Source organism: Amblyraja radiata, chromosome 6, assembly GCF_010909765.2.
Source record: "Amblyraja radiata isolate CabotCenter1 chromosome 6, sAmbRad1.1.pri, whole genome shotgun sequence".
Taxonomy (NCBI): domain Eukaryota; kingdom Metazoa; phylum Chordata; class Chondrichthyes; order Rajiformes; family Rajidae; genus Amblyraja; species Amblyraja radiata.
Genome location: NC_045961.1, coordinates 18,410,664 through 18,433,533, shown reverse-complemented (window position 1 = coordinate 18,433,533; position 22,870 = coordinate 18,410,664). Strand labels below are relative to the sequence as shown.

Here is a 22,870-nt window from a genome sequence, read left to right as displayed (position 1 = left end):
TGGAGCACAAAGTCTCCAGAGGTTTCTGTTCAGGTTTCCTAAGTGGGACAGGGGCATAAGTCAACCAGTGAAAACAGTAGCATAAACTGGGCTGGACAAAAGTCAGTTTTACATTGATCTGCTTGTCAAGAAACAACAAGAACATTCAAAAGTTGGAGCAATTCCGTGAGCACAAGGTACCAAGAGTCAAGAGTGTTTAACTGTCACATTCAATGCAAATTCAGACTCGCGTAGCACAGGTTATCCTGAAAAACGGATCATTTATTGTATATGTATTGTGTTGTGTTGTGTTAATAATCCCGTCAAGCTGCAGCAAGTAAGAATTTCATTGTTCGAATTCTGGAGCTTTACGGGTCCATCAATGCAAAACAATACTTGTACAATAAATTATCAGTTGCTCTAAACTAGGCCCATGAGAGTTCAAGCCGCAGTGCCTAGTTCTGAATAAAGATTGTAGACTCCAGGGACCCGGCTGCAGAACAGAGAGACTGAGGGGTACAAGTATACAGCTCCCTGAAAATTATGACCATAAGGCAGAGGAGCAGAATTAGGCCATTCGGCCCATTGAGTCTACTCAGCAATGCAATATGGCTGCGATACAATAGACAATAGGTGCAGGAGTAGGCCATTTGGCCCTTCGAGCCAGCACCGCCATTCAATGTGATCATGGCTGATCATCCCAAATCAGTACCCCGTTCCTGCCTTTACCCCATATCCTCTGACTCCGCTATCTTTAAGAGCCCTATCCAGCTCTCTCTTGAAAGCATCCAGAGAACCTGCCTCCACCGCCCTCTGAGGCAGAGAATTCCACAGACTCACAACTCTCTGTAAGAAAAAGTGTTTCCTCGTCTCCGTTCTAAATGGCTTACCCCTTATTCTCAAACTGTGGCCCCTGGTTCTGGAATACTTTTCCCTCTCAACTCAATTTTTCTGCCTTTTTCCTGTAACCTTTGACATCATTACTAATCAAAAACCTATCAATCTCCTCTTTAAAAAAATACTCAATGACTAGGCCTCCACAGTCATCTGGGGCAATGAATTCCAGATTCACAACCCTCCGCCTAAAGAAATTCCTCCTCATCTCCATTACAAAGGTACGTCCTTTTATTCTGAGGCTGTGTTCTCTGGTTCCAGACGCTCCCATTACTGGAAGCATCCTTTCTGCATCCACTCTATCCAGGCCGTTCTTTATCCAGTAGGTTTCAATGAGGTCCCCCCTCATCCTTCTAAACTCCAGCTAGTACAGGCCCAGAGCTGTCAAACGGTCCTCATACTCTAACTCAATCATCCCCAGATTATTCTCATAACCCTCCTCTGTACCCTCTCCAAGGCCAGCACATCCTTCCTCAGCTGAGGCCAAAAACTGCTCACAATATTCCAAATGTGGCCTCACCAGCACTTTATAAAGCCTCAGCACTACATCCTTGCTTTTATATTCTAGTACCAACAAAATAAATGCTAACATTGCAAGTGTCTTCCTTATCACCAGCTCAACATGGAAATAAACCTTTTGGGAATCCTGCACCACTCCCAAGTCCCTTTACACCTCCGATTTCTGAATACCTCTCCCCATTTAGAAAATAGTCTATGCCTTTATCCCTTCCACCAAACTGCATGGCCGCTCACTTGGCTACACTAATACATCTGCCACTTTTTGCCCACTCTAACCTGTCCAAGTCCTGCTGCAGAATCCCTGCTTCCTCAACACTATCTGCCCTACCACCTATTGACACGGTGGAAGGTATTGATGTAGACATGGGTCACACTTGCCTTCATCAGACAGGGCACTGAAAAGAAGAATTGTGGCAACTGTACATGATGTTGGTGAGATCACACCCAGAACACCTGTAGTTCTGGTCACCATGCTGAAGGAAACACCTGATGCAGCTGGACAAGGTGATGAATCCAATTGACAAGGATGTGGCCATGACTGCAGGGTTTGAGTTAGTTGTAAAGTCAGGAGAGGCTGGGACCGTAGGAGGCCGAGGAATGACCACATTGAGGTTTATAAAGTCTAAAACTAGAGGGCACAGGTTTAAGGTGAGAGGGGAGAGATTTAAAAGGAATCTGAGAATTCTCCAGTTGCAATAGATGTTCCCTACAGTGTGGTGACCTGAACTGCAGGTTCTCACCAACGTCGTGTACACAGAGGGTGGGCTAACCTTACTCTGTTTGATTAGTGGGTAATAAGTTCCATAGGGGGCAGGATATGGCCCTGAACTTGTTCTGGGTATCAAATTCCTGCTGCATCCCAGAGCTGGTGACTTAAGAGCCTGTCCCACTTTGCGATTTTTTTCGGCGACTGCGAACGTCAGCGACTGACACCCATAGTCGCCCTAAAAATCGCCAAGTTGCAGCCACTCCGTGTCACCGTCACGCCGAGCTACGACACTCCGCGTCACCCGCCTCCACAACACAAGAAGGTTACACTGAAGTATAGTCATCACAGTGGAAATGAACTTATCTACAATAAATCTAAGGACCAATAACTTTTTAAGAAATAAATTGTTAATTTAACGTCAGCGTCACCCGCAAGACAGCGTATGTCAGCGTGTGACAGGGCGCAAGACATGATAAGACACCCAGATGTCGCCTGAAGAGTTTGAACATTCCAAAATCCAGGGGGGCAGGGAGACACCGCGCATCACTACAAGCGTCGCTCCGCATCACGCCGCGTCACACCCCGACCACGCCGTGTCACACCACGCCGCGTCACGCCCCGACCACGACGCGTCACGCCCCGACCACGGCGCGTCACGCCCCGACCAGGCCGCGTCACGCCCCGACCAGGCCGCGTCACGCCCCGACCAGGCCGCGTCACGCCCCGACCAGGCCGCGTCACGCCCCGACCAGGCCGCGTCACGCCCCGACCAGGCCGCGTCACGCCCCGACCAGGCCGCGTCACGCCCCGACCAGGCCGCGTCACGCCCCGACCAGGCCGAGTCACGCCCCGACCAGGCCGCGTCACGCCCCGACCAGGCCGCGTCACGCCCCGACCAGGCCGCGTCACGCCCCGACCAGGCCGCGTCACGCCCCGACCAGGCCGCGTCACGCCCCGACCAGGCCGCGTCACGCCCCGACCAGGCCGCGTCACGCCCCGACCAGGCCGCGTCACGCCCCGACCAGGCCGCGTCACGCCCCGACCAGGCCGCGTCACGCCCCGACCAGGCCGCGTCACGCCCCGACCAGGCCGCGGCACGCCCCGACCAGGCCGCGGCAACCTCTTTTAAGGCTGTCGCCAAAAATGTCGCCCAAGTGGGACAGGCCCTTTACGTTTGTTGTTGATGCATCGTTAGGAGGAGGGACTGAGTTATGCAACTAATTGGGGTGAGAGTCTGCTTTAGGCTTCCACTGCGCATACAGTCAACATTGAACCGACAATCCTGGATTTATTTTAGCAAAGAGCATCACAGATAACGAGCTGGCAACACACGGTACAATGCACCCAACATACCTGTAATCAGAGACTCATCTGCCATAGAGCAACCTTCCACGACTTTCCCATCAACAGGAAACTTGCCTCCAGGAACGATCTTTATAATATCACCTCTCTGAACTAGATCCACACCTACCTGCTCTTCACTGAGAAAAGGCAAAATCAAAGAGGATAGGTTCATGTAAACAGAGGTTGCTTTATGATATAAATATTGTCATTCCTCGTCCCTAGCACGAAATTTAAAGGTTTTGTGAATGAGAAGCAATGGCTATTATAACCCATTGTACAGATTTAATCAGACACGCCAGAAACTGCAGACGCTGGAACCTTGAGCAAAACACAAAATGCTGGAGGAACTCAACAGACCAGGCAGCATCAGTGGAGGGAATTGTCAGACTTTTCGGGCTGATCAAGTCCCCCCGACTCCAGCATTTGGAAGAAGGGTCCCGTCCCTATAACATAGAGTGATATGGGCCAAACGTAGGGGGGAGGAGGGGGGGGGGGGGGGTAGTGCTAGTGTAGATGGGACGGTGTGCTAGTGTAGATGGGATATCTTGGTCATCATTGGCAAGTTGGGCCGAATGGCCTGCTTCTGTTCTGTATGACTCTATGACCCCAAATTGTTCATCCTCTGTATGTGGGGAGAGGTGTTTCCAGAGAGGAGTAAAAGTGAAAAAAATGATTTTAAAATACTCTTACATAATGGACTGTAGTATGGACGAGAGGCCGTAGCTACAGGTTGAATTGAAAGTGGCAATTTACCCCAGTATGGAGTTGTCTGGTCCCAGTGTAACCACCGTGGCCTCCGTAGCTTGCAGTGAGAGCAACTTTGCCAGTGCTTCTGAAGTCTTACTCTGCGAAAACAATAATCAGTTACAGATCGGAGAAGTCACTCATAAGAGAACTCCCACCCCGTTCTCTTCCCTTCCTTCCATTTCATCCTCATCTCCCCTCCCGATTCCCTGCTGAGCTCTCTGAATTCCTCGTCCTTGAACACCTATTTGTCCAATGTCTCAGGGCAACTCTCCTTTTCTTTTCTTCCCATTGTCATCACTTTATAGTCCTGTCTCAAGTAAGTTTATAAACCTAGGCAGCAAAGATTTATATTAGTAATACATGAAATAGGAGTACACTCGGACACCATGGAAACAGGCCCTTCAGCCTAACTCATCCATGCCGACCGAGATGCCATATCTACACTAGTCCCATTTGCCTGCATTTGTCCCATATTCCTTTCAGTCATTCCTCTCCATGTCCTAAACCTTTTGTCTCCATGTAAGGTCTCCAGTGCACCAATATGTCCAAGCAAACAGTAATAGTGATTGTTTTCCAAAAGTGTAAACAAATGTTCGTGCATCACTCTGTTGGTGCATTCATATAGCCAGGAATAAGAACAGTCTGAAGTCCAGGCATGATCCGTAGAATGTGTGATTCAGAAAAAGGAAAGAAGAACCAGGAATTTAAAAGAATCAATTAGAAAAGAGGAGTGAGAATTAAGCCGAGTTTATATTACATATTAACGAACAATTAAGTATTAATAATAATGTCACCATAAAGCATCCAAGTGAATAATCACCTTTGCTATATGCTCCAGCCATCTCCCCAAGGCAATGAAGACAAACAACATTGGTGGAGTGTCGAAGAAAGTCACTGGGCTTTGTTCTGCCTTTTCTGCCATGGCCACAATCAGTATTATACAGGAGTAGAGATATGCCACCGTAGTGGCCAGAACGATCAGCACATCCATATTGGCAGATTTGTGCTTCAGAGACTTGTAGGCTTGAACGTAGAAGTACCATCCTCCAAAAATCTTTAAAAATATATTAATTAGTCCAAAGAAATGTATGGAATATAGGACCCAAAATTACTAAATGAATGTATTTCTCTGCAACATGTTATTCTAAGAGTTTCAATTATTGCTGAGATATTCCTGTATCATTTTTTACTTGATATGCAAAGGTCTTCTCACAGGGTAAATTAGATGTTTTAAATCAAGCAGCTCCAAGTGATATCTGGTTATTGAAGGCACTGAGGAATCTTGGAATAGCCCAATGTTTAAGAAAGAACTGCAGATGCTGGAAAAATCGAAGGTAGACCCGAAACGTCACCTATTCCTTCGCTCCATAGATGCTGCCTCACCTGCTGAGTTTCACCAGCATTTTTGTCTACCTAGAATAGCCCAACATTAGTTTGAATAGTTCCACAGAAATCCCCAACCAACACAAATCAAGATTATTGACATCACTACCTCTAACATACTAACAATTTGGTATGACCCAGACTCTTGAGCAAAGTTTAGTTTTTAAATTAAATATAATGAAATAACTTTACATTTTATCATGAAAATATCATCAGTGAATTACATCGTATATTTGATACATTTTTGATTGAGAAATAATGGTGAAGATATTGGCCCTTTAAATAAAAATGAAGCCTCATTAAAACATAGTCCCATAGTCAGGGAGAAAGATTTTCATTTACTGCACAGATTATTGTGATCACCAACTAAATCAAACATTTCAAGACATGATGATTTACAAACTTCATCTGTATATCTCTCTGCTTGCGCATATCCTAATGCCTGAACGGAAACCTCTGGAGACTTTGCGCCCCACCCAAGGTTTCCGTGCGGTTCCCGGAGGTTGCAGGTGGTTGCCGGAAGTTTCAGGTAGTGGAAGCAGGTAGGGAGACTGACAAAAACCTCTGGGAACCGCACGGAAACCTTGGGTGCAAAGTCTCCAGAGGTTTCCGTTCAGGTTTCCTAAGTGGGACAGGAGCATTATAGTCCTAACTGTGGGTCAAAAATAAAATAGGATATTCAGTATTTGAGGGAAAAAATAGACCCTTTCTTATTTCGCTACATCATGAGAACTGAAGAGGTATTTTCATTTCTCCTTTACGTTTTATAATATGGAAGAATATGGATCATGTACAGGCAGAGGATTTTAGTTTATCTTGGCATCATGTGCGGCACATACATTATGAGCCTGTTCCTGTGCTGTTCTATGTTTGACTGTATCCAGGACCAATATCTCCATTCTAATCTAATATCTTCAGTATAATCCCTTGTTTGGTGGTTTATCAGGTACTGAAGCACTGTGCCACTCAGTCTCAGCAATGGCACCTGAACACAACAGAACAGAATGTCCCACACAAAACCAGAGGTCAGGTCAAGCGGATCAACACCAAGATTTCCTTCCTTTACTTTGGAGAAATCATAGTTATACAGCACGGAAACAGGCCCTTCAACCCAACATCCAAACTGACCAAGGAGCCCCATCTCCGCTAGTCCCATTTGCCCATGTTTAGCCTCTATCCCACTACCTTTCCTATCCCTGTGCCTGTCCCAGTGTCCTTTAAATGTTGTTATAGTACCTGCCTCTCTGGCACATTGTTCCATATACCCACCATGTGGGTATATGGAACAATCATATACATCATGTGAAAAAATTGCCCCTCAGGTTCCTATTAAATCTTTCCCCCTCTCAAACCTATGTCCTCTGATACTTGATTCCCCTAGCCAGGGACAAAGACTCTGTTCATTCACCCTATCTAGTCCCTTCATGGTTTTATACACGTCTATACATCACATCGAGGCCTCCTGTACTCCAGAACACAATGTCCTGGCCTGCACAACCACCCCCTGCATCTGAAACTCAGAGTAATGCAGCTGGCATTTGAAACATTTCACATTGTTGAAAGCAGATCTTTTGTGATTGTACTGGGGAGAAAGTTTATTTTGAACAACTGAATTCTTGTCCTACACTAATTTATTTTAAGTTATTCAACTTCCACATGATTGGCCATGAGAGGGAAAAATGGATCAGCCATGATAGAATGGCAGACCAGACATGATGGGTAAAATGGCCTAATTCTGCTCCTCTGTCTTATGACTCTATTACATCTAGATGTTGTGTCAAATTTTCAATTCCCACACACCTGAACTGGAGTACAAAGAATAAAGAAAGCCAGGTTCAGGATGGATAAACCGGGGAGGACGTTCTGTTCGGGTGGCATGGAGCCGCTGTGTTTGTCCATCACTATCATGTACACCATGAGGCCAAAGACCGGGATGCCAAAGATAAGACTGAACAAGAAAGACTTCCTCCACCTGAAACGGCCACAAGAACAAAAATATAATCATTCACACCAAACCAAGATGTCCTAAGTCAAGTCGAGTTTATTGTCATGTGTCCCAGATAGGACAATGAAATTCTTGCTTGCTGCAGCACAACAGAATATTGTAAACAAAAATACAGAACAGTTCAGTTCAATATACACATAAATAAGCAGATAAACTCCCCGTTGGATTGCAACCTTGTCGTGGTTGGGGAGCTTGTGTGTCTCAGTGACCCCTAGAGTTATGTCAGCGGGAGATTTGTCTCCTGTTAGGGTCTCCCATGCTGGACAGGTCGAAGGGCAGAGGCGAGATGAAGAGCGATCCACTGGTCCTCCAGGTTGGAGGTTGAGCACAGGGCTAACAACCCTGTCTCGTAAAACAAATATGTTACGGAAACAGCAACTGAAGGGATCAACACGACTGAGTGGAGGACCTTTGTTGCTGCCCTACATGCCAGGAGTCATAATAGGCAGTACGTAAGTAAGTAAATAAGCAGATAAAGTGCAATAGGCTGTTACAGTTCAGAGTCTGTTTGTTGGCCAGTTTAATAGCCCGATGGCTGTGGGGAAGCTGAACCTGGATGTAACAGATTTCAGGCTCCTGTACCTTCTGCCCGATGGTAGCGGAGAGATAAGTATATTATTAACAGGCTTACTGCTTAATTTCCTCTTTATGTTCCAGATTGTGCAAGGCTGTATCTCTTTTGACTAACGATGCTTCAAATCCGAGTCCCTGTAATGGAAACGTTTCAGTGTAGTCATAGTCACACAACATAGAAACGGGCTCTTCAGCCCAACTCATCCATACCAACTAAGCTCGTCCCACCTGCCCACACCTGGCCCATATCCCTCTAATTTTCTCCTATCCATGTACCTGACAAATGCCTTATAAATGTTATTATACCTGCTTCAAATACCTCCTCTGGCAGCTTGTCCCATATACCAACCATCCTCTGTGCGAAAAAGATTCCCCTCAGGCTCCTATTAAATCTTTCCCCTGTGCATTCAACCTATCTATTCCCCTCGTGCTTTTATACACCTCAGCCTATTGCGCTCCAAGGAATAAGTCCGAGCCTGCCCGGCCTCTCTCTATAGCTCAAGCCCTGGCAACATCCTCATAAATCTCCGCACTCTTTGCAGCTTAATACATCCTTCTGAAAGCAGTGACCAAAACTGAACACAGTACTGCAATCCTCCAGTAGATGGGGCTCCGTAAAGGGACACAGGTCTAAGGAAGTCTGCTTATCCTCGCACACCTTCCTGAGAGTCATGTCCATGGCCGGCTGCCTTGTCCAGATGAAGCAGGATGTTAGCTTGCCCTTCCAATTTCTCAGGCAGAGAGAATATCCCACCATAAACCATCATTTTGCAAAGCCCTGGATCGACAAGGTATTCAGAAACCCAATAAAGCTGAAGGGGAATGTACTAATCATAATAATATGTTACCATAATGAAACAAATAAATATGAATGAGACCAAATCAGAGACTGAATAGATCAATGAAGCCGTGAATTGCAGGGAAATGTAAAAGATACAATGGAGTATTGTTGAGTAAAATAAAGTGAAGGTGAAGCCATTCTATTGTAACTATTCGGTAACTATGGTAACTATTTTCTGAATGATGAAAGATTCTAGAAGACATTCCTTGTCCTTGCTCTTTATGATCTTAAATATAGCAGAGGAAACTATGGTGAGACAAATTATGCCTTCCCTCAAAACTAATTGTTGAAGGAACTCAGCGGGTCAGGCAGCATGTGGAGTGAATGGACAGGCAACATTTCGTGTTGAGACCCTTCTGCAGACGGAAGAAACCTCGTCTGTCCATTCTCTCCACAGACACTGCCTGACCCGCTGAATTCCTCCAGCACTTTGTGTTTTGCTCATGATTCCAGCGCCTGCAATTTCTGGTGTCTCCTAATATGTCTTCCCCAATGAGAAAGTTATTGGAAAGGAAATGGCTCCCTCAGTGGTTCTAAGGTTGGCATCATTGTGAGGAAGGAAAGAAGCATTGGGAAAGGAAGGGAGGACAGTGAAGTGATGACTGGTGTACGGGGAGTGAAGGAGAAATGAACGAGAGAAAGATATGAAGAGGGTTGAAGGCAGCAACGCACAGGACACCTTGTTGACAGAGTAGACAGTAGATATCTTTATGATTCCCACACACAAACTATGCAATGCATACAAGGTGAAAAAAGACACAAAGTGCTGGAGTAACTAAGTGGGTCATCTCTAGAGAACATGGAAAGGAGAACTTCCGGGCACCCACCGCCCTCGGCAGGCACGGAAATCGCTATCAAAACATGGGGGGGACACAATTTCTTGGCGGCCGCGCGCGCATGCGCACATTCACACACATATGCGAGGCTTCGGAGGCTTCAGCCGTGGGTCCTGTGGAAGGTAATTACGGGAACGACGACCCAGGCTTACGACCAGCTCGGAGAACAAGTGCTGAATCCAGCTCAACTCTGCCTGTCTCGCCGGGTTAACCTACAGCCCTGCCTGAACTGACGGGACATCAGCCCGGAGCCGTGGAGCTAGCACTGCTTCTCCGCGCTGGCTGTCGTTCCCATAAGTCCAGGCAGGGCTGTAGGTTAACCTGGCGGGACAGGCAGAGTTGAGCTAGATTTACCACAGCTTCTCTGCGCTGGCTGTGAGCCTGGGGGCAACGTTCCCGTCCGACTCCCGATGTCTCTGGCCATCCCCGGGCATGGGGGGGGCACTCGGGAGGGGACGGGGATGGTCCTGTGGCGGTTCGGCAGCGATTGCAGCACCGGAGACCCGGGATCCTTCTTGGTTGCGGATGGGGCGCAGGTCTGTGTCCTGGGCAGCCGAGAATGTTTTTTTGTTTGTGACCTATGACCCTATGCATGCAAGTCAAGCTCCGCCCTATGATATTTGCTGCACGGACGTCTCCATCCTCCAATCACCGCGCTCTATCCTCATCCCACCCCCCTACTTCCGCCTCTGAACGACACTTCTCTCCTCCAATCATCGCGCTGAATTATCATGTCCCGCCCCCATTGCCTGCCGACTGATGTCTCTCTCATCCAATCGGCGCCCTCGATCAGCAGTCCCACCTGCACTGTCTCGCGGAAAGCGGAGATTTTAAAATCCGGATTACAAAAAATGGGGGGGGGGGGGCGTGTCCCCTCTGCCCTCCCCCGGGATTTCCGCCCCTCGGGATATAAACTCTGCCCCACACATATCCTTCAGGCCATGGTTTGACAAGACAGTTCCAAAGGGCAGACAGCAGTAAGAGAGTGAAGGGGAAGACCTAGAGAGGAGTGGTGGCGTCAGTGAGAGGCAGAGAAAGCAGCAAGATTCAAGGCAGTGAAGCAATGGAGAGATAGGCAGTGAGCATTGTCATTATTGTGGAGAGATGGGGTTGGGAACAGAACTCCAGAACTGCCATCAGTGTGGCTTCCCAGCAGCTCCAGGCTTCCCCACATTACCGTAGGAGAGAGGTAAAGCTAAACCACACCACAGACAAGAGACAAGATCTTTGTCAACATGTTGGACCGACCTGGATCATCCTGACGACGTCCCGTGGACCCAGCAGCTCCGGGTCCAGAGTGACGTGGGCTCTGCTGGTGGCCAGGGCCACTGACACGTACAAAACACCCTCAACTCTCGTCAACTTGGACTCAATGGTGTGGGCACAAGAAGCACTGGTCATTCCTGTAATCTAATGGTAGAGGTTAATGGAGTCAATATTATTGTTGTATGCCCTGAAACAGAAGAATGAAATTCTTACTTCCAGCAGGTTTGTTCACATAGTACTCTGTGGATGCAACAAGAAGTTTAATATATATATATATTTTTTAAACGTAGTGCAAAGACAAAAACAAAGCCCCAAGGCCCTCGTGCAATCAACGCAGTTCGTAGTTCAGAGTTTAGTTCGAATTTGGGGTTTAGTTGGATCCAATCTTCTCCCATGTGTCAAAGATATGCTGGGTTGATTGGCCACCTGCACTTCACTCTTTGTGGATGGGTGGTGGGGTGCTCAGGGCAAGATGGATGGTAGAATGGTCAGGACAAGGGGATGGTGGTGAGATGCTCTCAGTGCAAGATATGTGGTAGGATGGTCTCAATGCAAGGAGATGGGTGGTGGGATGCTTAGAGCAAGGAGACAGGGAAATATGTGAGGGAGCTTAGAGCGACTGTGCACATACAGCACGGAAACAGTCATTTTGGCCCACCGAGTCCATCGATCACCAGTTCACACTAGTTCTATGTTATCCCGTCTGTACCGTCTCCTTCCCTACATATCTGTTAAACATCATAACATTTCACCAATAAAAATGAGAGTGATTTCGATCAGACAATTAAACCCTGGGCCTATTCACCAACAGTGTCACTGTTGATACACCTACACGCAAATCAAAAATCTATATTGTTACAAAATATCTATTTGTTTGTGGGTTCTGCGCGTATCCATTATTCATTGTTCAATGTCTCTCATACAGGCTCGACCATGAGGCTCAGTGCTTTATTGTGATCGGTCACACTGGTACAACGTACTGACACCTCTATAAGATAGAACACCAGATCTCGCAAAGTCTAATTCTTAAGCTCTTCAATTTTAAATTCAGTTTTATTACAAAAAGATTACTAAAGTTTAAAAATAAAATTAATTAAATTAGGCAGTCAGACCTTTATAAACAGTAGAAACAAATAACTACAGTTGCTGGTTTATACCCAAGATAGAACAAAAAGTGCTGGAGTAACTCAGCGGGTCAGGCAGCATCTGTGGAGGAAAAAGATAAGTTAAACAGCTTCTATCTGATCCTACCCGCAACAGGAAGTAGTTATTGATGTGCGTGAGCCAATCTTGTTGCATGAACTGTTGTCTCGAAGGCTGGGAGAACCAACATTGTCCTGCAATCTGGCACGTTCCTTTGGTTAATGGTCTGGTAAATATTTTCATCACATGTTTGATTTTTAACATGAGTTGATTTTATACTTTTTAATTTATTAAATTAGTTGATTGGTCACAAAACCAAAACGGAAGGGCAGTATATTGATGGAAACCAATTGTTGATAAATGTCGCTTAATTTTTTATTGATATTTGTACTGGATCTTCTCTGTGGACTGTCACCTTGTCGTGGTGGAGAAGCTTGTGTGGTCCTGAGATCCTGAGAGCGATGCCGTCTGGAGCTATGCTCTTGGTAGGGCCACCCGTGGGGGTAAGGTCGAGGGGGAGGCCTCTTACAAAGAGCAATCCAGCCAAGACCTCAACGGTGGAACAGGCAGATGATGATGGCTGACCTTAGTGGAGGGTCACAACGGCTGGGAAGGCGGATGAAGGCTGCAGCAGAAAAGGGTCTCCGGTCATCTTGGACTCCATGCCACTGGATCCCGACCCAGATCTGTCAAGGACCGTGAGGTGGCTGTCTGTGCACGAGTCTCCCCACGTTAAACAAAGTCACGCACAGGCATCCTCCATATAGGGAATAGCACCCTGGAGACACCCATGGCCAGCCATGACCAAAGGGGGCCTAAGAGACGGGCGCCTATTTGTCCCAGCCATGGTGACCCCAGCCATTCAGAGGAGAGTTAAGAGAGGAGATTAGGGTTAGATTACTTGAGAGCACTAAAGACCTGATGGGTTTTAAGAGCAGCTGGATAGTTTCACTCCGTCATCCTACTTTGTTTTTCAGCCCTGGATTATATATCACCTGCAGTGGCAGATTAGAACTCCGCGTAGATCAACCACAGTGCTACCAAACTGGAAACTCACCCCACAGGAAGTTTCAATAAGTCTATGGCCAGGCACGTGGATAGGAAAGATTCAGAGGGTTACGGGCCAAACCCGGGCAGGTGGGACTGCTGTAGATGGGGCATCTTGGTCGGCGTGGGCAAGTTGGGCTGAGGGTCTGTTGCTGTGCTGTGTGACTCTATGAGTTGTTCAAACAGTTATGATCCCTGCTTCATTAGTCATGAAACATACTTACGTTAAGCACCAGTTTCCCAGCTGAGGGCTCGTCTTGTATCACAGTTGCTCCAAAACCTAACTCTGTGATGAATTCAGCAATGGTAGCAGGTTGGACGATATCCGGATAATATTTCACCTCTGCTTTTCCCGCCATCAGTGCCACCAGAACAGAATGGATACCTAAAACACATCCATTACATTTCAAATTGTACTTTATATTCAGTAGAAAACAGCTGGCAAAATGTCAAGCTGGTTATAAATCAATGCATGTGGACTGAAGTAGCCCATAAAATGGGCAAAGTAAGGCAAGCAGGCCATCCCCACACCTGTACCAGGGTAAAGAGCAGGCGTTTGGACTAGAGCACCATCCCGACGGATCCCTACAGGAACGACCAGGGGCTGGACTGACTGCAAACAACAAGCACACGTTCCTCAGTGCTGGGAATGAGTCCCGGCAGTGGACAAATATCCTTGATATCCCATGGCATCAATGTACCAGGGTTCAGTAACATCGTTCTCTCATATTCTCTCATTCTCACCTTTGGAATTCACCTCTTTTGTCCATGTTCACACCAAGACCAGCCCACAGCTGCAGATTGATAGAATCATAGAGCTATAAGCCACAGATACAGATCCCTCAGCCCAATATGTCCATGATGAATGAGTTACCATCTATACTAGTCCCACCTGCTCACATTTGGCCCATATCCCTCTAAACCTTTCCTATCCTTGTACCTGCCTTTTATATGCTGTGTATCAGGACCCTTTTTAAATCTTTCTCCTCTCCCTTTGACCTAATACTCTCTATGTTTAGACTCCCCCACCCTGGGGAAACATAGAAAACATAGAAAATAGGTGCAGGAGTAGGCCATTTGGCCCTTCGAGCCTGCACCGCCATTCGATATGATCATGGCTGATCATCCAACGGTTTGATCTTGGAACCAGGGTCATAATCTAGTGTTCAATCCAAAAGTTGAAGTGTTCATCCGAGGCCCCGGACAATGTAGCATTGTCACAGGGTTGCACTAAATATGGTTCTGCCTGCAAGTAGACACAAGGAACTGCAGACGCTGGAGTCTTGAGAAAAACACAAAGTGCCAAATTAACTCAGCAGGTCAGGCAGCATCAGTGGGTGGAATGAACCCGTCTGAAGAAGGGTCCCAGCCCATAAACGTCATCCATCCAGTCTCTCCACAGATGCTGCCTGACCCACTGACTTCCTCCAGCATTGTGTGTTTTACATATATGTGTTGATCTCTGGCTGTCTGACTCAGGACCAAAGATTCTAGAGGAGCCATTGGATTTCGTAGGAGTGGTCTATCTTGCTCCTCTAGAATCTTTGCTCAGGACTGAGAGCCAACAAGAGCCCTCAACATACAGAGTGCAAATGGCATAATGGCTCCCAATGGCATAACAGAAACATCTTTCTCATTCCATTTTTTTCAGTGCTGGAAAAAAAACACACTTAATTAGACTGTCTAACATGCTTCATTGAACCTATAGGCAGCATAAAATCCACTGCTCACCTTCTTCTTTTTGAAGATTTCTTTCAATATTGGCCACACAGGAAGCACAAGTCATACCAGTGATCTGCACAAAACATTTTTCCACCTTCTCAAAGCTGTGGTCACTGGGTATGTCCATGAATGGTAGAAATTCAAGGTCACAGTCATCAGTTGGCAATACGAGCTTCAAACTCTCAACAGAGGGACCTTTTCGTTTTGCAGTGGAATGTCTTGAAGACTCTGCTAAAATTATCAAAATTAGTTATTCATGCCAGCAGTATCTATGGTCTGGGTCAGTGAGATGTAACTTTTTACCAATGCCTTTCATGGAAAGAAACAAGTTATGGAGTCATAGATCTGTGCAGCACAGAAATAAGCCCTCCGGCCCACCTTGTCCATGCCAACCAAGTTGGTGTGCTGGGCTAGTCCCATTTGCTTGCATTTGGCCCATATCCCTCTAAATCCTTCCTATCCATATATCTGTCCAAATGTCTTTTGGGAGTCATTATCCTCTTGTATAAGTTCCTCTGGCAGCTCAATCCAAATACAGACTACCCTCTGAGTGAAAAGGTTGCCCCCGAGTTCCTACATCTCTCCCCTGGGGAAAAAGACCGTGAGTGTTCTTCACTTTATCCGTGCCCCTCATGATCTTGTACACCTCAATAAGGTCACCCCTCAGCTTCCAACACTCCAAAGAAAAAAGGCCCAGCCTATCCAACCTCTCCCTGTAACTCGAGCCCACAAGTCCAGGCTCTTCTCCACTCTCTCCAGCATAATGGCATGCTTCCTGTAGCTGGGCGACCAGAACTGCACACAGTACTTCAAGTGTGGTCTCACCAACAACAGAACTGACCAGAACCGCGCTGTTATGGGAAATGCAGGAACAAGAGACAAACTCAGCAATGTGGAACTTCTTTGCTGTTTCTAGGCAGTAGTAGAGTAGTTGACTTGATAGAACATAAGCCACAGAACAGTACAGCACAAGAACAGGCCCTTCAGCCCATGTTTGTGCCAAATACGATGCCAAGACCAACTCTTACCAGCTTGCACACAATCCATACCCCTATTCCCTGCAAATGTTTATCCAAAAGTCCTTTAAATGCCACTCTTGTATCTGGCTGCACCACCAGCCCCGGCAGCACATTCCAGGCACCCACCACCCTTAAAAACACTTGCCTCGCATATCTTTAAACGTTGCCCCTCCCACCTTAAGGCTACAACCTCTAGTATTTGATCTTTTTCCATCCTGGATAAAGGTTCTGACTGTCTACCCTATCTATGCCCATCATAATTTTATATACTTCTATCAGATCCCCCCGCAACCTCTAACATTCCAGAGGAAACGTTCATCCTCTCCCCTTAGCTAATGCTTCCTAATCCAGGCATCATTCTGGTGAATCTCCTCTGCACCCTCTCCAAAGCCTTCACATCCTTGCTGTAATGGGAGTGACCAGAACTGCACACAATGCTCTAAATGCAGCCTAACCAAAGTCCTATAGAGCTGTAACATGACATCCTGACTCTTATACACAAAGGCCTGACCGATGAAGGCAAGCATACTGTATGCTTTCTTTACCACTATCTAACTGTGGACTCGGACCCCAAGATCCCTCTGTACATCAATGCTGCCAAGGGTCTTAACTGTGTGTCTTCCCTCTTATATTCCATCTCCCAAAGACGTAACATATAACTTTGCTCGTTTAAAACATTGCACTGAAGCAATGTCCACTGAAGTGTAGTTTCAAACATTAAGCAGATAAATGAGGATAGAGTGCTCGTACCAGATAGGGAGGACACAGACGCTGTTGCATTTACAGCCGTGTTCAGTCGCTCCGTCTTTGTCTCTGCTGGGTCAAAGTGGATCATTCCCAGCTCATTGGCCGGTAACACATGAATCAATTTCACATCTTTCCTTTGTGAGATCTCACTCTGTCTTGACTGGACACAAGAATTATCAGTCATCCCTCCAGTGTCAACCTCAGCACGAGCGGGGGGTTGAGGGTGTTGAGCAGAGGTACCTCCTGGTTGCTGCAGTAATGGCGTGTTGGAAATTGGGAATGAAGTCTCACTTACCATCTTCATCCCATCGGGAAGATGTACTTTAAATTTCCCTGGTGGTAGAGCCTCTATAACTGACTTTAGTAATGTTGGATTTGTCAGGAGAGGGTTGTATTCTGCTATAGCTTTCTGGTCCTCCAAAGACACTGAGATGCTCTGTACCCCTGGCAGCTCCCTGACTGTCCCCTCAATGTTGGACACACAGGACCTGCAGTGCATGCCCTCTATGTGGAAATTCACCATCACAAGGCTCCTGGCCACGCCTGGCCTTCTGTCCTTGGGCGTTGGCGACTGGTTGCGCTTTCCATCTTGTGAGCTTATGGAATTGTTCAGAGCTCGTTTGGCAGAGCTGGTCCTGCTCTCGATGGCGGCTTTGAATCCCGCCTCATTAATATGCCTTTGCAGCTGCTCTGGGTGGATGAGACGAGGCTGGTACATGATTACTGCCCGCCGGTTGCTCAGGGAGACGGTGACTTCCAGCACACCCTGCAGCCTCCCGAGTTTGCCTTCGATCAGGCTGACGCACGAGAGGCAGGTCATGCCTTCCACCCGCAAGCTGACCACCGCTTCGCCCGCTCCGCCAGCCTCCTTCTCCAGCGGTGGGGTCGCCTCGAACCCCATGTCATCAATGGCCTCACATACCTGCTGAATGGAGATGATTGAGGGGGTGTACCACACCGTGGCATTGCTCTCTGCGAGAGACACCTCGATGCCCACAATCCCCTTCTGTTTGGACAGCTGGGTCTGTATTGACTGCACACATGAATGGCAGGTCATGCCAACAACACGGACACAGGCAGTCCTGATCCCAGCGGGCAGAGGCACGGGTTCACTCAGGTTGGCCTCCAATTCAACCCCCGCCACGGCCTGCCGCGCACTCCTCGGCCTTTGTTCCACACACGTGTAGACAGAAGTTCCATTGTGTTTCACCAAAGGTACCTGAAGGAGAGAGAACGGTGTACGGTTATCTCAAGGAATCCCTCACCCAAGCTCAATCTGCAGAACGAGACGACCAATGGCCAGGTACAGCTTCCCACACTGGCCCAGTCACCTCCTGTGGGAACAGAGTCAGAGTGTCAGACAGCATGGAAACAGGCCCTTCGGCCCAACTCGCCCATGCCGACCATGATGCCCCACCTGAGCTAGTCCCACATTCCAGCATTTGGCTCGTATACCTCTAAACCTATCCTATCATTTACCTGTTCAAGTGTCTTATAAACATTGTTATAGTACCTGCTTAACTACCTCCTCTGGCAGCTCGTTCCATATAAAAAGTTTTCCCTCAGGTTCCTATTAAATCTTTCCTCTGTCACCAATGCTCTCTGGTTCTTGATTCCCCTACTCTGGGTAAAAGAGTGTGCATTCATCCTATCCATTCTCCCCGTCATTTTATACACCTCTATGAGATCGCCCCTCACCCTCCTGCTCTCCGAGTAGCAAAGAATGGAGAGAAACCGTGACCTCCAGGTTGAAGAGCAGCTTCTTCCCAGCAACCATCAGGCTGTTGAACACTGCACGACACTAACCTCAGCAACTATGATCTTCTGTGGACAGTGCTGGGGGCACATTGAAGCTTGGTGTGGTCACTGCAGAAACTGGCCAGGCAAAGACCACCGTGGGGGGCTAGAGCTGGTGCAGATACCCCTTTGTCCTTTCGCTCCAGGAGCGTACATGAATGACAATTGTTCCGTCATATGGACATAAGGTGCATCTTATGGTGCGTTACAAACAGAGCGTGCCATCACTCAATGAGGTACACTTTGGAGAGGAATGGAAGATGTCACATTTTCGCGTTGAGCTCCAAATGTCACACGCACGTTGTCCCGCCATCTTCTACCCCCTCCCTCACCCCGATGAACACACATCTCTCCCGCCATCCCCGCCCTGCCCCTCCCCCACCCACGTGCACATACACAGCCCCCACCATCTCCCACCCCCCCGCCCCCCCCCCCCGTCACCTTGCTCCTGTCCCCTCCTCCATACGCTTATTTCCCATCCCCCAGTCCCACATTTCCCTTCCATCCCCCTCTTGCGCCCCCCCCCCCCCCACCATTCCCTTCCAACCATATCCCTCCCTCCGGCTTTACATTTCACTCCTACTCTTCTTATCCCTTTTTACTCCTTTACACCTCCAGCCTTTGTCACTTACGCCACCCATCTGCCAATCATTCCCCCGCCCATGGGCGGAAATCCCGGGGGGGGGGGGCGTCCCCTCCATGTTTTGAGAGGTGGGGGACAATCCCCCCCATGTTTTGTGAAACATGTATTTTGCAATCAGTTCCCATCTATCTGCGGAGTCGTGGCCACATGCATGGTCAGCTGGCTCAGACTATAATTAAATGTCATCCTTTGGTAATGATAAACGCTCATCCATTCTTAATACAATACACAAAATAGATTGCAGCAAAAGCAAATCCGCCTTGGAATTTTACATTTTTGAAAAGCCCTCGGCTTTAATGAGTACTGCAGAACGATTGGAGTTCTGCAGTACTCACTTCATTCCTCTGAGACAAAAACGATGTGTTAACTGTCACTGTTATGGCTTGTTATCTGCTACTGTTAACATCGTATTAACACTGTTATTTTGATGTGCCACCAACCAATGCATCGATATGCATTCCTCAGTAAATATAATTGTGTTTTAACCTTCAAGTATTACTGATGCGTTCCTTTGAATAAAATTCACGTGAGAATTTCTTAAAACTGTCTGATGCGAGTATAATTACCATTTGAACTTTGGAGGCAGACAAAAATGCTGAGGAAATCAGCGGGTGCGGCAGCATCTATGGGATACTGCCTCACCCACTGTGTCGCAGCACCCATGTAGAGAAGATGCAGCATCTATGTTGAAACCCGAAACGACTCTTCTTCAGACCCTTTGTGAACTTTGGATGTATTGGTGGATGGGAAAGATTTAAACGGGTATCGGAGGGTCATCAAGGGATCCAGTGGTCGAGCTGGTGTGCAGGTATAGCCCCTCATTCACCCATGTTATTTAGTCATTTTTACCCATCATTTTGGAATGTTATATAAATTTTTAAAAATTAAGTATGTTTATGTTTATTTCTGTTACTTTATCAAAAGTTTATTTATGTATGTTTTTGTTAGTTTGTGAAAAGTTTATGTGTGTTGTTCTCTCTCTCTTCTCCAAGGTTAGTTCATCTGTTTGCCTTTATTTGCTTCAGTTTTATTTAGTGTTATTTATCACATTGTAGCTTTTGAAAGATTTAAACGGGTATCGGACTGTTCGGACGGTCATTAAGGGTCCGGACCGTGAGCAAGGGCTTCCTGGCATGCAGGTACAGTCACTCATTCACCCACGTTATTTGGTCATTTTTACCCATCATTTTCCCTAAATGATGGGTAAAAATTATTAAATAATGTGGGTGAATGATGGGCTGTACCTGTACCTGTCCACGGTCCCTTAACGACCGTCCGATACCCGCTTAAATCTTTCAAAAGCTACAATGTGATAAATAACACTAAATTAAACAGAGGGAGAGGGAGAGGGAGAGGGAGAGGGAGAGGGAGAGGGAGAGGGAGAGGGAGAGGGAGAGGGAGAGGGAGAGGGAGAGGGAGAGGGAGAGGGAGAGGGAGAGGGAGAGGGAGAGGGAGAGGGAGAGGGAGAGGGAGAGGGAGAGGGAGAGGGAGAGGGAGAGGGAGAGGGAGAGGGAGAGGGAGAGGGAGAGGGAGAGGGAGAAAACAACACACGTACATTTTTCACAAACTCACAAAAACATATATAAAGAAACTTTTGATGAGAGGAGATAAAATTGTTAGTTGTCATGCACATTTGTCATCGGGCCGCCAGACAATTGTTCACCCCCCCCCACCCCCGCCCCATGTTTTAAAAGCAATTTCCGCCCATGCCCTCACTTATATCCACCTATCACTCACCAGGCTTTGCCCCACCCCACCTCTCTTTTCCAGCCACCCCCCCTCCTCAACTCCTTCCGTCTGAAGAAGGGTCCCGACCCGAAACGTCATCGACCCAATCCCTCCACAGATGCTGCCTGGCCTGCTGAGTTCCTCCAGCACTTTGTGTTTTACTCAAGACTTTCCAGTGGTGGCTTTTCTCTCTTTTTTTTTTAATGTAACTGCATTACCATAATAGATCCCAAATGGTTAAAGTGGATAGACGAGGAAAGCAGAATGGTAAATGCTGGGCTGCTGTTTGTTTGTGTGTAATTAGAGTAATTATGCCCCACTGGTTGGGAAATACCCACACTCTACACGAGTTCCTCCCGGTAATCTCCACGCAGGTTGCACTGTGATTTCCCCAGCGCACGGTCTCACAGGCTAAAGGCTTCAAAATGAATCTAAGTATGCATTTGCATATTCCCTTTATATCAAGCAATTAAACTTCAATGTACCTCATCAGCCCTTGGAAGTCGTGCCAAAATACCTAATAACAGGCATGCGGTTTTACGATGACTTTAATGAACCATGCTCAGTTATTACGCAGCATCACAAGATTCTCAGTGAATCTTAAGAATTGTTTTGTGTGATCTGCTTGCCTGGAATATTAAGCGCTGACAAAAGTTTACATTGCAGAAGGGAACGAGGACTAAGCCCTTGCTTTCAGATCACTGTCCATTTTTCAGTGAAAATACAACAAAACTCTGGATTTTGATCCTGGTTTTGAGTAAAGTTATGCTTCAAATCGACTATGGATAGCGAACACGATCCAGGTCAGCCTGACAGGCTTAAACCGCACCTCCCTCGCAAGCAGCTCCGAGGATCTGTAGAGGGGTCTCGAATCAAAACGTCATCTGTCCATTCCCTCCACAGATGCTGCCTGACTCGCTGAGTTCCTCCGGTCTGTTTTTAATTAGACTGGATATTGTACTCCAAATTTGATCTGACCAGGACGTCAAAGAATTGGAGCAATACATCTCTACTCTTGTACTCTGATCTTCGTTCAGTATAGACCCGCGTGCCCCGCTTCCCGATTCCTTACATCACCTGTGTGTTAACTGGTAGTGATTCAAGCGCAAGGAATCCCTCCCTGGTCCTTCTGAACCAACAGCTTTCTCCATTTAAAAATTACTCCACCTTTCTCCATTTGCTCTATCAGGGCCTGGTTCAGTAACTCAAACACCCAGAAACAAAGGAGACTACAGAGAGTGGTGGACACTGCCCGGTCCATCACATGTACTGACCTCCCCACCACCGAAGGTCCATCACAGGTACTGACCTCCCCACCATCGAAGGGATCTACAGGAGACGCTGTCTCAAACAGTCAGCCACTATCATCAAAGACCCACACCACCCTGGCCACGCTCTCATCTCGCTGCTACCATCGGGAAGAAGGTATATTTAGTAGATTTAGATCTTAGTAGATGGTTGAAAGCTTCAGGTTCCTAGTGGTAAATATCACCAGCAACTTGTCCTAGACCACCCATATAGAAGCAATGGCCAAGAAAACACATCAATGCCTCTACTTCCTTAGAAGGCTTAGGAAGTTCAGCATGCCCCCAACAACACTCACCGCCAAATTCACTGTAGAAAGCATTTTATCATGATGCATCATAGCTTGGTTTGGGAACAGCTCCATCCAAGACCACAAGAAATTGCAGGGAATTGTGGACCATTACACAAACCAGTCTGTGTAGGAAGGATTTGCAGATGCTGGTTTAAACCAAAGATAGACTCAAAAAAACGGTGTAACTCAGCGGTTCAGGCAGCATCTCTGGAGAAAAGGACTAGGTGACGTATCGGGTCGAGACCCTTCTTCAGACACAATCTTCGACACTTGGCAACTGAACCATTCTATCAACAACTAGCGAGCGGTTCTGGGCAACTACCGACCTCAT

General features: G+C 47.1%; 1 protein-coding gene across 2 annotated transcripts in view; it reads right to left on the bottom strand.

The window, feature by feature from the left end:
* atp7b (ATPase copper transporting beta) overlaps window positions 1–22,870 on the bottom strand; it is an 80,568-nt gene that overhangs the window by 52,242 nt on the left and 5,456 nt on the right. Inside the window, exons 2-10 of one of the 2 annotated variants that reach the window (XM_033022278.1) lie at window positions 16,778–17,993; window positions 15,018–15,239; window positions 13,511–13,671; window positions 11,079–11,240; window positions 8,212–8,288; window positions 7,376–7,547; window positions 5,013–5,246; window positions 4,199–4,290; window positions 3,455–3,582 (exon numbers count right to left, since the gene is read on the bottom strand). In XM_033022278.1, the coding sequence (XP_032878169.1) occupies window positions 3,455–3,582; window positions 4,199–4,290; window positions 5,013–5,246; window positions 7,376–7,547; window positions 8,212–8,288; window positions 11,079–11,240; window positions 13,511–13,671; window positions 15,018–15,239; window positions 16,778–17,993 (2,464 nt within the window). The remainder of the gene's footprint in view (window positions 1–3,454; window positions 3,583–4,198; window positions 4,291–5,012; window positions 5,247–7,375; window positions 7,548–8,211; window positions 8,289–11,078; window positions 11,241–13,510; window positions 13,672–15,017; window positions 15,240–16,777; window positions 17,994–22,870) is intronic. The other variant, XM_033022279.1, reaches the window with a different exon arrangement.